The sequence below is a fragment of the Podarcis vaucheri genome, assembly GCF_965113315.1.
Source record: "Podarcis vaucheri genome assembly, chromosome: W".
In the NCBI taxonomy this organism is placed as follows: Eukaryota; Metazoa; Chordata; class Lepidosauria; order Squamata; family Lacertidae; genus Podarcis; species Podarcis vaucheri.
The window spans coordinates 739,766-753,514 of record NC_138757.1 but is presented as its reverse complement, the minus strand read 5'-3'; the positions used below and the strand labels follow the sequence as shown (position 1 = coordinate 753,514).

Sequence of the window (13,749 nt, the reverse complement as noted above, 5' to 3'; positions counted from 1 at the left end):
GCAGTCCAGTGTTTTTTGTGGACAAAAAAGACACAGACAAACCCAGGCTTGTAGTGGACTTTAGGGCCGTAAATTCGGTGTCGGAACCAGTGACTTTCCCAATGCCCAGAATTGACGACATTTTGACGAGGGTGAGGAAGGGAAAGATTTTTACCAAACTAGACCTCAGGGGGGCTTACAACCTGATCAGGATGAGGGAGGGGGATGAATGGAAGACCACCATGTTCACCCCCCTAGGGGCCTTTGAATATTTAGTTATGCCTTTTGGATTACAATCAGGCTCCGCCTGTTTTCAAGGTTTCATGCACCATGTGTTGGGGTCTCTGCTTTACAAGAACTGTGGCCTTCCTGGACGACGTCTTGATTTGAGTGTGGTGGAGTCTCCTCCTTTGGAGGTCTTTAAGCAGAGGCTTGACAACCATATGTCAGGAGTGCTCTGATGGTGTTTCCTGCTTGGCAGGGGGTTGGACTCGATGGCCCTTGTGGTCTCTTCCCACTCTAGGATTCTAGTAGGCAGGGAGCCCCAAAGTGTAGGTGCTGCTATGCTAAAAGATTGATTTCCTTCAACGGCAGAACGAGTATTATGTGACACCTGTATCGGTGTCAGTTCTGCAGACTGAAGCAGTCAAATGGGCATATATGGGGTAAGGCCATCTCTCAAGTAAACTGGTTGCAAGCTGTTCAGTGTTTTATATACCAAATGGGCAACCAGTGCAGGTATGTGAGCATAGGTGTTATATGCTGACACGGTCTCATTCCTGTCAGCAACCATGATGCACCATTCTGCACTAACTGCAGCTTCTGGATCAAGCACAAGGAATGTCACACACAGAGTGCATTGTAGTAATGCAATCTTGAAGCAACCATCCTTTTGCAGGAAGCGTGTTCTAACAGGCCCATCTATCTACTCCAGTATGGAGGACTTGACCTGGCATGTGTAACCTGACTTGGTTGGATGAAGCAGATGGGCCTGTCCTTGCCGCTGCTTGTCCACCAGGTTTCTCTTACCCACAGCCACCCAGGTCATATGGGTGGGGAGGGGGGGTTGCAGTGATTTTTAGGAAGTCATTAGCGTACACCGGGCGTCCTATTGGGAAGACCCAGTTTACTGAGTGCATGTTCTGGAAGTTGGGCAATAGGGGCAGTACAGGATTTCTTTTGGTGTACCAACTTCCCCACTGCACCAAGGATTCCCTGCCCAAGCTGCTTCAAGTCGTAGCAGATGTTCTCCTGGAGACACCTAGTTTGGTTATCCTAGGGCAGGCATGTCTATCTTCAAGTAGGCTGTGATCTACGATCCAATATAAAAAACTGGCAGTAATCTACCACCCTGGGATGGGTTCAGGCTGGGCGCGCAGGCGCTGGCTGCTTCCCCCAAAGGCGCAGGGCAAACTTTGATACCATCAACCAAGACATCCTTCTGGGCCGTCTAGAGGGGCTGGGAGCTGGGGGCACTGTTATACAGTGGTTCTGCTCCTTCCTCCTGGCCCGTGTCCAGAAAGTGGTGTTGGGGGATGAGTGTTCAGAAACCTGCTTCAGACTATGAAGGCACACATGTTGAAAACCTCTGATTTAGGGGACTAGCCTAGTCCCCCATGTCCATTGACCACATGCCACTGTGTGGGAGCAAGTTCCATAGTTTAACTGTGCACTGTGTCAAGGAGGATCTATTTCATCTGTCATCTGTTTAGGACAGCTTAATCCTACGTAGCAAAACTGAAAAGGAAGAAAAGAATAACCGGAAAAAGGAAATTAAAGCAGCTCACCACTTCATTAGGATGTACCATGAGCAGATAGATCCCAGGGTGTTTCCCAGCCACCTGGTAGGAGCAGTTGATTTCCTCCATTTTACAAAGAGCCTCCACACACAGCTCACCTAACAATTTAAAAAAGAGAACGCCAAATGTTAGGGCTGTTGGAACCACCATAATATGAAGGCAAATGATCCCTGCATAAGATGAAAGTCATCCTCAAAGAATCATAGAACAGGAACAGTCACTATGCAGATGGTTTTATCCTATAAAGCGTCTTAAGGGAGATACCTGACTCGCCTTTTCATGAAGTTCAGAAAGGAGTGTGTTTAGCTTCGCTTTGTTTTGTTTGCAAAATGAATCACATGGTCAGGCATTTGGGGAAGGGGGCTTTCTTTGTTTTGATCCACTACCTTTTTATTATTAGTGTTTTGTCCCAAAAGCAGCAGCTCTGGTCTGTGTGAATACAAGTGATCACTGATGTCTTCTGTTAATCCTGGTGTCCTCTATTAATCCTGCCAATTAATTGTTTTTGAAAGATGCTTCCCCCCACCCTTCTCACACACAGAACTAAATGCATATTTTATGATGGCACATGTCGCCTACAATTGTTAGAACTGGTTGTGGGATTTTTTAAAAGTCATCATTTTTTCCAGCACTTCTTATACCCCTGTATTGCAGACCAACCTTGCTACCCCTTAGATTACAAATGGAGGAAGAGGAAGCAGAGACTGGCAGAATCGCTATAACTGAGTTACTTTCCTCTAGACAAATGGTGAAACTCCAAATGGTGACCTGCTTAGGGAAGCTATTCCTGTCTGTTTAAATAGGCAGGACTTGGTTTGCCCAATACAGTGGTACCTCGGGTTACAGAAGCTTCAGGTTACAGACTCCGCTAACCCAGAAATAGTGCCCAGCTCTACTGATACCGAGCTCTACCTCTCTTTTAAATCAGAACCAGTGAAGGCGGTGAAGGTCCTGTGTGAGTGCCTGGAGGCGGTTGGAGGATGGATGGTGGCTAATGAATTGAGGTTGAATCCTGACAAGACAGAAGTACTGTTTTTGGGGAACGGGGCGGGCTATTGTGGAGGACTCCCTGGTCCTGAATGGGGTAACTGTGCCCCTGAAGGACCAGATGCGCAGCCTGGGAGTCATTTTGGAGTCCTCACAGCTGTCGATGGAGGCACAGGTCAATTCTGTATGCATGGCAGCTGTCTACCAGCTCCACCTGGTACGCAGGCTGAGACCCTCCCTGCCCACAGACTGTCTCGCCAGAGTGGTGCATGCTCTGCTTATCTCCCGCTTGGACTACTGCAATGCGCTCTACGTGGGGCTACCTTTGAAGGTGACCCGGAAACTGCAATTAATCCAGAATGCGGCAGCTAGACTGGTGACTGGGAGTGGCCGCCGGGACCACATAACACCGGTCTTGAGAGATCTGCATTGGCTCCCAGTACGTTTCCGAGCACAATTCAAAGAGTTGTTGCTGACCTTTAAAGCCCTAAACGGCCTTGGTCCAGTATACCTGAAGGAGCGTCTCCACCCCCATCGTTCAGCCCGGACACTGAGATCCAGCGCCGAGGGCCTTCTGGTGGTTCCCTCATTGCGAGAAGTGAGGTTACAGGGAACCAAATAGAGGGCCTTTTCGGTACTGGCGCCCGCCCTGTGGAACGCCTTCCCTTCAGATGTGAAGGAAATAAGCAGCTATCTTCTCTTTAAAAAAGACATCTGAAGGCAGCCTTGTTTAGGGAAGTTTTTAATATTTAATGCTGTATTGTTTTTAACACTTGATTGGAAGCTGCCCAGAGTGGCTGGGGAAACTCATCCAGATGGGCGGGGTATAAATAATAAGTTATTATTATAATATTATTAGTACCTCGGGTTAAGAACTTTACTTCAGGATAAGAACAGAAATCGCATGCCGGCGGCGCAGCGGCAGTAAAGTAGCTAAAGTAGTGCTTCAGGTTAAGAACAGTTTCAGGTTAAGAACAGACCTCCGGAACGAATTAAGTTCTTAACCCGAGGTACCACTGTACATTTTGCTAGCTGAGGAAGAACAGTGGGGTCCCTTCCAGGTCTACATTTCTATGATTCTATGAATGCCTATAGATAACACATGAAAGCTTTTTAACAAATATGTGACAAGAAAAGATGTAACCCTAGTGGTTGGATGAACTTGTCTGACTATGAGGCATGTGTGTGTGTGTGTGTGTGTGTGTGTGTGTGTGTGTGTGTGAATGAATTGGCATTGGCAGCTATATAGAAAGGGACGTTGGAGGCAAAGCTCCGTTAGGAAGAGAAACAGAATTTGTTGCTCTCTTTCTTTCTTTGGCTGGGGTTCTACATTTACCATTCATCTGACAGGCAGAAATTCAGCATGTGTGGAGGATATGAGTCATTGAAATTAATGTGCATTGCTAACTTAGATCTATAAATTTCATTGGGTCTTCCCTATGAGTATGACCAGCATTGGAAATGTAACTAGATTTTATGCAACAGCCATAAGTCAAAGAAAGCAAAAGATTACACAGCTGCATAAAATGTTATAAACCGCTACAGTTCTTAGTTAAAACTCCTATTCTTTTAAACTTTTATGGTATTTTATTCCTCTAAACACACTTTTTAAGTACATTCAATTAGTATATTGATTGTTAAACCCCATATTTATCATTTTTATTGCTTATGTAGAGAATTATGCAGAAATTCTGGTTTAGTATGCTGCCTGTTTGCCGTAATAACATTGATTGATTGCTTTGAAGTCATTTCATTCTGCATCAGGTAAAGTAATTTTAGCCCCCCTCCCCAGTCCCATATTTTGCCCAACCAAAGGTGACAACCCTAGATGAGCAGCAGAACATATATTCTATAAATAAAAATAATACTCCTTTTGTAATAGGTTTTTTTTTGGGGGGGGGATAGTAAAACAAAAAAACAAATCCCAGTCAACATATCACCTCCAGCTGTATTCTGAGAAGACTTTCCATAGCTGCTTTTATTGAACTACTAATGCAGGGGGAGAACTGGATCATGTTCAGGTGCCACCAGATACTCACTGAGACGTTCATGAAGTAACAGGTAGGGGTACTTCAGCATTTCCAACAATGGCACTCTGAGGTTCTCCTCAAAGTTGGAATCCGTATAATGGCACAGTTGCGTTTCCCCATCTTTGTCTACAATGAAGAGGTCACTGTCATCTTCCTCCTGCATTGATTTCTCAAAGTGGGTAATAAGGCGAGTGATTTCAAGCTTGCACAGGATCTGCAATTGGGGGGGGGGAACCTTATAAAATTCTAGAACAGAGAGAGCAACTGACTCTGCTGTCCTAAGAAGACACCAGCTGAAAACAACAGAATCTGAAAACAACTCTGAAAACAACAGAGTTTGCAGGGCATCAGTTGAAGAAGGAGCAAAAAGGGTTTTCTTGTGTCTGTGTGTTTCTTTGTGGCTGATTAGCTGTTTTCCCTGTGTAAAGGTCAGAGGGGGCAGGGTTTCTGTTGAGGCAGGGGATTAGCTGTGGGAGGAGCTTATCAGAGTTTGCAGGGCATCAGTTGAAGAAGGAGCAAAAAGGGTTTTCTTGTGTGTGTGTGTGTGTGTGTGTTTCTTTGTGGCTGATTAGCTGTTTTCCCTGTGTAAAGGTCAGAGGGGGCAGGGTTTCTGTTGAGGCAGAAAAACCCTTTTTGCTCCTTCTTCAACTGCTGCCCTGCTAGCTGTGGGAGGAGCTTATCAGAGTTTGCAGGGCATCAGTTGAAGAAGGAGCAAAAAGGGTTTTCTTGTGTGTGTGTGTTTCTTTGTGGCTGATTAGCTGTTTTCCCTGTGTAAAGGTCAGAGGGGGCAGGGTTTCTGTTGAGGCAGGGGATTAGCTGTGGGAGGAGCTTATCAGAGTTTGCAGGGCAGCAGTTGAAGAAGGAGCAAAAAGGGTTTTCTTGTGTGTGTGTGTTTCTTTCTGGCTGATTAGCTGTTTTCCCTGTGTAAAGGTCAGAGGGGGCAGGGTTTCTGTTGAGTCAGGGGATTAGCTGTGGGAGGAGCTTATCAGAGTTTGTAGGGCATCAGTTGAAGAAGGAGCAAAAAGGGTTTTCTTGTGTCTGTGTGTTTCTTTGAGGCTGATTAGCTGTTTTCCCTGTGTAAAGGTCAGAGGGGGCAGGGTTTCTGTTGAGGCAGGGGATTAGCTGTGGGAGGAGCTTATCAGAGTTTGTAGGGCATCAGTTGAAGAAGGAGCAAAAAGGGTTTTTCTTGTGTCTGTGTGTTTCTTTGAGGCTGATTAGCTGTTTTCCCTGTGTAAAGGTCAGAGGGGGCAGGGTTTCTGTTGAGGCAGGGGATTAGCTGTGGGAGGAGCTTATCAGAGTTTGCAGGGCATCAGTTGAAGAAGGAGCAAAAAGGGTTTTCTTGTGTGTGTGTGTTTCTTTGTGGCTGATTAGCTGTTTTCCCTGTGTAAAGGTCAGAGGGGGCAGGGTTTCTGTTGAGGCAGGGGATTAGCTGTGGGAGGAGCTTATCAGAGTTTGCAGGGCAGCAGTTGAAGAAGGAGCAAAAAGGGTTTTCTTGTGTGTGTGTGTTTCTTTGTGGCTGATTAGCTGTTTTCCCTGTGTAAAGGTCAGAGGGGGCAGGGTTTCTGTTGAGGCAGGGGATTAGCTGTGGGAGGAGCTTATCAGAGTTTGCAGGGCAGCAGTTGAAGAAGGAGCAAAAAGGGTTTTCTTGTGTGTGTGTGTTTCTTTGTGGCTGATTAGCTGTTTTCCCTGTGTAAAGGTCAGAGGGGGCAGGGTTTCTGTTGAGGCAGGGGATTAGCTGTGGGAGGAGCTTATCAGAGTTTGCAGGGCAGCGGCGCGCGCCTAGCGACGCGCGCAGTTAGATCCATCTTTTAGATTTAGGGGAGCTAGTCTCAAACGTTTGTTGGGAGAGATCTAGGTGTTTTTTTGTGTGGGGGAAGTTATTTGTCCTGTCTTCAAGCTTTTTATGATGGAGGACCTCTGTAGCCAACCCCAACGACACGATCTCAAGATGGAAGGGGAGGGAACAGCTGCAGTCGCCTGCGATTCCTGCGCAATGTTTGCCATCTTGCCAAAGGTTGCAGGCAGCTTTACCTGCAGCAATTGCATGTTGATTGCCCTCTTAAAAGACAAAGTCCAGCAACTGGAGGAACGTGTAGCTACGCTCCAAAGAATTAGAGAGCTGGAGCTCTTCTTGGAAGCAACAGAGCACACCGTCTCCACCAAGGAGGAGACAGGGGACTCCCCTGAGAAGGAGTCTAGTTCACCAACACAGGAGCCAGATATATGGAGAAACGTGACTCAAAGACGTAGGAGGCCCAGGGTTCGCTCTGATTGCTTAGAAATACACAATCGCTTTGAGGTCCTCTCCCCTAGCATGGAAGACGAAGAGCAGACTCCATTTGAGGATCTCTCCCTCATTACAGTCGATCAGGTATATGAAGACGAGCAGCAAAGTCAGTCCTCAGGGAATGTGCAGGCGACCTTGGAACGGACAGCTCACGGAAGAACCCCGACCAAACCCAAGAGGAGGCGTGTAGTGGTGATAGGGGATTCCCTACTGAGGGGAACAGAAGCAGTGATCTGTGGGCCTGACAAGATGTCTCGGGAAGTGTGCTGTCTCCCCGGGGCTAAGATCCAAGATGTAACTGAACGACTGCAAGGAATCATAAAACCCACTGACAAATACCCCTTCCTCTTGGTTCATGTGGGAACCAACGACACTGCAAGCAATAGCCTCCAGAAGATCAAAAGAGACTACGAGGCTCTCGGCAGGAAATTGAAGCAACTAAATGCACAAATTGTCATCTCATCTGTCCTCCCAGTTGAACGACGTGGCCCAGGGAGAGAGGGGAAAATAGTGGAAGTGAACAGCTGGCTTCGCAAATGGTGTAAACAGGAACGGTTTGGATTCTTAGATCACGGACTGCAGTTTCTTGAAGATGGACTTCTGGCAAGTGATGGGCTGCACCTCACAACGGTTGGGAGAAATGTTTTTGCCAAAAATCTCAGAAACCTCATCAGGAGGGCTTTAAACTGACTAATGTGGGGGAGGGAGACAGTGCTCCTGAAGGTAGGAGCCTATCAATTAATGAAGATGATCATCCAAATGTCATAGACCAAATGGAGAAAACAGCACACGGACCTAGTGGTGGGAGGAAAAAATCCTTAAATAAGAGACACGGGGGAATGATTAATGGACTTCAATGTCTGTACACTAATGCGCAAAGCATGGGAAATAAACAAGATGAGCTTGAGCTCTTGGTACAGCAAACTAAATATGACATAATAGGCATCACTGAAACCTGGTGGGATAAGTCCCACGATTGGAATGTAATAATGGGGGGATACAATCTATTTCAGAGAAACAGACCAGACAAGAAAGGAGGAGGAGTGGCGTTATATGTCAGGGATGTGTATACCTGTGAAGAGATCCAAGATTTAGATCCTCAAAGCCAAAGTGAGAGCATTTGGGTCAAAATTAAGGGAGAGAAGAATAACAGAGACCTCATTGTGGGAGTTTACTATAGATCCCCAAGCCAAACGGAGGACATAGATGATGCCTTCCTGGAACAGATGGCCAAGCATGCAAAAGGAAGGGAGGTAGTAGTAATGGGGGACTTCAATTACCCAGATATTTGTTGGACGTCAAACTCAGCCAAGAGCATAAGGTCAAACAGATTCCTCACTGGCCTTGCAGACAACTTCATTGTCCAGAAAGTGGGAGAAGCAACAAGAGGAACAGCCATTTTAGATCTGGTCCTAACCAATGTTGATGACCTGGTTAGTGGGGTAGAAGTGGAAGGATCATTAGGCGCGAGTGATCATGCTCTTCTGAAGTTTACTATACAGCGGAAAGGAGCAGCCAAGCATACTAGGACTCAATTTCTTGACTTTAAGAAAGCCGACTTCATAAAACTTAGGGAAGTGCTGGGTGAGATCCCATGGACAACAATACTAAAAGGAAAGGGAGTTCATGATGGCTGGGAGTTTGTTAAGAGGGAGATACTAAAAGCACAACGTCAGGCAATACCAATGAGACGGAAACATGGAAGGTGCCTAAAGAAGCCAGGGTGGCTATCTAAAGAACTTTTAACTGAATTAAGATTAAAAAAGGATGTGTACAAAAAATGGAAAAGGGGGGAAACCACCAAAGAGGAATTCAAACAAATAGCCAGCACATGTAGACACAAAGTCAGAAAAGCTAAAGCACAGAATGAACTCAGGCTTGCTAGAGAGGTTAAAAGCAACAAAAAAGGCTTTTATGGGTATGTTCGTAGCAAAAGGAAGAACAAAGAAACTGTGGGGTCACTCAGAGGAGAAGATGGTGAAATGCAAACAGGGGACACAGAAAGGGCTGAACTACTCAATGCCTTCTTTGCCTCAGTCTTCTCCGATAAAGAAAACAATGCCCGACCTGAAGAATTTGGAGCAAATGATTCAGCAAAGGAAACACAGCCCAGAATAACTAAGGAGATAGTACAAGAATATTTGGCTAGTTTAGATGTATTCAAGTCTCCAGGGCCAGATGAACTGCATCCAAGAGTATTAAAAGAACTGGCAGATGTGATCTCAGAACCACTGGCAGTCATCTTTGAGAATTCCTGGAGAACAGGCGAAGTCCCGGCAGACTGGAGGAGGGCAAATGTTGTCCCTATTTTCAAAAAGGGGAAAAGAGAGGACCCAAATAATTACCGCCCAGTCAGTCTGACATCAATAGCAGGGAAGATTCTGGAGCAGATCATTAAGCAAACAGTCTGTGAGCACCTAGAAAGGAATGCTGTGATCACCAATAGTCAGCATGGATTTCTGAAAAATAAGTCATGTCAGACTAACCTGATCTCGTTTTTTGACAGAATTACAAGCCTGGTAGATGAAGGGAACGCAGTGGATGTAGCCTACCTTGATTTCAGCAAGGCATTTGACAAGGTGCCCCATGATATTCTTGTAAAGAAGCTGGTAAAATGCGGTCTTGACTATGCTACCACTCAGTGGATTTGTAACTGGCTGACTGACCGAACCCAAAGGGTGCTCATCAATGGTTCCTCTTCATCCTGGAGAAGAGTGACTAGTGGGGTGCCACAGGGTTCTGTCTTGGGCCCGGTCTTATTCAACATCTTTATCAACGACTTGGATGATGGACTCAAGGGCATCCTGATCAAATTTGCAGATGACACCAAACTGGGAGGGGTGGCTAACACCCCAGAGGACAGGATCACACTTCAAAACGACCTTGACAGATTAGAGAACTGGGCAAAAACAAACAAGATGAATTTTAACAGGGAGAAATGTAAAGTATTGCACTTGGGCAAAAAAAATGAGAGGCACAAATACAAGATGGGGGACACCTGGCTTGAGAGCAGTACATGTGAAAAGGATCTAGGAGTCTTGGTTGACCACAAACTTGACATGAGCCAACAGTGTGACGCGGCAGCTAAAAAAGCCAATGCAATTCTGGGCTGCATCAATAGGAGTATAGCATCTAGATCAAGGGAAGTAATAGTGCCACTGTATTCTGCTCTGGTCAGACCACACCTGGAGTACTGTGTCCAGTTCTGGGCACCACAATTCAAGAAGGACACTGACAAACTGGAACGTGTCCAGAGGAGGGCAACCAAAATGGTCAAAGGCCTGGAAACGATGCCTTATGAGGAACGGCTAAGGGAGCTGGGCATGTTTAGCCTGGAGAAGAGGAGGTTAAGGGGTGATATGATAGCCATGTTCAAATATATAAAAGGATGTCACATAGAGGAGGGAGAAAGGTTGTTTTCTGCTGCTCCAGAGAAGCGGACACGGAGCAATGGATCCAAACTACAAGAAAGAAGATTCCACCTAAACATTAGGAAGAACTTCCTGACAGTAAGAGCTGTTCGACAGTGGAATTTGCTGCCAAGGAGTGTGGTGGAGTCTCCTACTTTGGAGGTCTTTAAGCAGAGGCTTGACAACCATATGTCAGGAGTGCTCTGATGGTGTTTCCTGCTTGGCAGGGGGTTGGACTCGATGGCCCTTGTGGTCTCTTCCAACTCTATGATTCTATGATTCTATGATTCTATGAATCTGTAGATTATTATTTTTTAAATTTATATCCCCCTCTTCCTCCCAAAAGGAACCCAGGGCACCAAACACACAAGTGATAAAATAATTAAAAGATCTAAAAGCTATTCCAATAGAGATGCAGACTGAGGAAGATCTCTGTTTAAAAGCCTTAAATGGTCAAGTGGCAACAACCAGAGAGAACACATCAGTTTTAAGAAGGAATAAATCAGAATCATTTATTTTATATATATATATATAAAGACACCACAACAGATAAAAATTGACTGCATTCAAGCTTCTTGGCTATAGAAGTATAACTCACAAGGAATTATATAGGATAAAAGAAAGCAAAAGTACATTATGCATAATTACCGCATTTTTCGCTCTATAACACGCATCTGACCATAACACGCACATAGTTTTTAGAGGAGGAAAACAAGGAAAAAATATTCTAAACGAAACAGTGGATGTATGATTTTTATGGTTCATGCTGTGGCCACAGACATGTGATCTGACAGTGAGTTTGGGGTAGCCCAATGCAAAAATCCTGAGGATCCATGTGGATCCATGCTTTGTAACCACGTTTTTGCGCCATTGCGGCCCCATGAAACAGTGGGTGCGTGTGTGTTTTTTGGTGCAGGCTGTAGCCATGGAAATGCTATGTGATCTGATGGTGAATTTGGGGTGACCCAGTGCAAAAATCCTGAGGATCCATGTGGATCCGTGCTTTGTAACCACGTTTTAAGTGGGCAGGGAAGGAAAAGAACTCAAGGGACAAGGAGCACGCATGGGGGGTGTGGAGAAGGAGCTTTTTGGGGAGCTGAGTGGGGAGGAGGGAGGGAAAGAGCACTGTTGCTTTAAAGGTATACTTAAGGTATTTGCCCTGTGCCTGGGGTTTTTTCCATTTAACAGTTTGCAGCCTTTTCCTTCCGCTCCTTGTTTTGAGGCAGAATAGATTTGAGCAAGTGAGGAGGACTTGGATTGCAGGGGATTCGCCATTAGCTGTGTAAAAGCGCTCCTCCTTGCAGCCTGAACAATAAGCAGCCACCAGCAGCAATAGAATGGAGCACAAAAAAGCGGTAGGGGCACTAGGACCCAGACAATGCTCAAATCTATCCTGCCTGAAAACAAGCTGCTCCGTCCCAGCCGATCAGCTGAGACGAAGTTTTCCCCTCTCCCTCATGCCCTCCCCAGCCTTTTTTTTTACTTCCTGGTTTTCACTGCGCTGGCTCAGAGCTCAAGGTTGGTTTTATTTTGCTGCTGGTTGCTTAAATTTTATCTTTCCTGCAGTCCCTCTGCAGCCTCATTGCTCTGTTTAGAGAGCGCGCGGACTTTTGCTTAGCGTCTGTCCCTCCTCCCGTGTAAGCGGCTGCTGCCGGCTTTGCTGCCATGGCTCTCCTTCCCTCCCTCCTCCCCTGCTCCAGGTCGCTTTAAAGCAAGCAAAGTGAGAGCCTCGTAGAGCGTGTAAGCGGCTCCCGCTTTGCTTGACTGACGGCAGCCATGGCTCCGATCCGTGCATTTGCTCCGTAACACGCACAGGCATTTTCCTTTACTTTCTAGCAGCAAAAAAGTGTGTGTTTTGGAGCGAAAATTACGGTAGGTTGTATCCAGGCGTCTTTTAATTTTGTGGCTGCTGTCACCATCTGCAGTGATGGAGCCCAAGAAAGTAAAATCTCTCACTGCCTCCATTTCTTCCCCTTCTATTTGCCAGGAGGTGATGGGACCAGTGGCCATGATCTTCGTTTTTTGATGTTGAGTTTCAGACCATATTTTGCGCTCTCCTCTTTTACCCTCAATAAAAGGTTCTTTAATTCCTCCTCACTTTCTGCCATCAAGGTTGTGTCATCTGCATATCTGAGGTTGTTGATATTTCTTCCGGCAATCTCATCCAGCCCAGCCTTTCGCATGAATTCTGCATATAAGTTAAATAAGCAGGGAGACAATATACAGCCTTGTCGTACTCCTTTCCCAATTTTGAACCAATCAGTTGTTCCATATCCAGTTCTAACTGTAGCTTCTTGTCCCACATAGAGATTTCGCAGGAGACAGATGAGGTGATCAGGCACTCCCATTTCTTTAAGAACTTGCCATAGTTTGCTGTGGTTGACACAGTCAAAGGCTTTTGCATAGTCAATGAAGCAGAAGTAGATGTCTTTCTGGAACTCTCTAGCTTTCTCCATAATCCAGCGCATGTTTGCAATTTGGTCTCTGGTTCCTCTGCCCCTTCGAAATCCAGCTTGCACTTCTGGGAGTTCTTGGTCCACATACTGCTTGAGCCTTCCTTGTAGATTTTTAAGCATAACCTTGCTAGCGTGTGAAATGAGTGCAATTGTGCGGTAGTTGGAGCATTCTTTGGAGCACGCCTGGAGGAAACGGACCATTTGGATCCCTTCCAATCGGGATTCAGGCCTCACCATGGGACTGAAACTGCCTTGGTCGCGCTGGTTGATGATCTCCGGCGGGCTAGGGACAAAGGTGAGAGCTGTTTCCTAGTTCTGCTGGATCTCTCAGCGGCCTTTGACACTATCGACCATAACATCCTTCTGGGCCGTCTTGAGGGGCTGGGAGCTGGGGGCACTGTCATACAGTGGTTCCGCTCCTTCCTCCTGGGCCGTGTCCAGAAAGTGGTGGGGGGGGTGAGTGTTCAGACCCCTGGGCTCTCACTTGTGGGGTGCCTCAGGGTTCTGTCCTCTCCCCCATGCTTTTTTATATCTATATGAAGCCGCTGGGAGAGATCATCAGGGGGTTTGGACTGGGTGTTCATCAGTATGCAGATGACACCCAGCTCTACCTCTCCTTTAAATCAGAGCCAGTGAAGGCGGTGAAGGTCCTGTGTGAGTGCCTGGAGGCGGTTGGAGGATGGATGGCGGCTAACAGATTGAGGTTGAATCCTGACAAGACAGAAGTACTGTTTTTGGGGGACAGGGAGAGGGTTGGTGTGGGGGATTCCCTGGTCTTGAATGGGGTAACTGTGCCCCTGA

At 46.3% G+C, this 13,749-nt stretch overlaps 1 protein-coding gene across 1 annotated transcript in view; it reads right to left on the bottom strand.

Moving 5' to 3' along the window:
- LOC309523387 (putative helicase senataxin) overlaps window positions 1-13,749 on the bottom strand; it is a gene marked incomplete at its 3' end in the record, with an annotated part of 60,354 nt that overhangs the window by 23,127 nt on the left and 23,478 nt on the right. The window contains exons 2-3 of the mRNA XM_082207161.1: window positions 4,805-5,009; window positions 1,767-1,876 (exon numbers count right to left, since the gene is read on the bottom strand). Coding sequence (XP_082063287.1) covers window positions 1,767-1,876; window positions 4,805-4,958 — 264 coding nt within the window. The 5' untranslated portion in view covers window positions 4,959-5,009. The remainder of the gene's footprint in view (window positions 1-1,766; window positions 1,877-4,804; window positions 5,010-13,749) is intronic.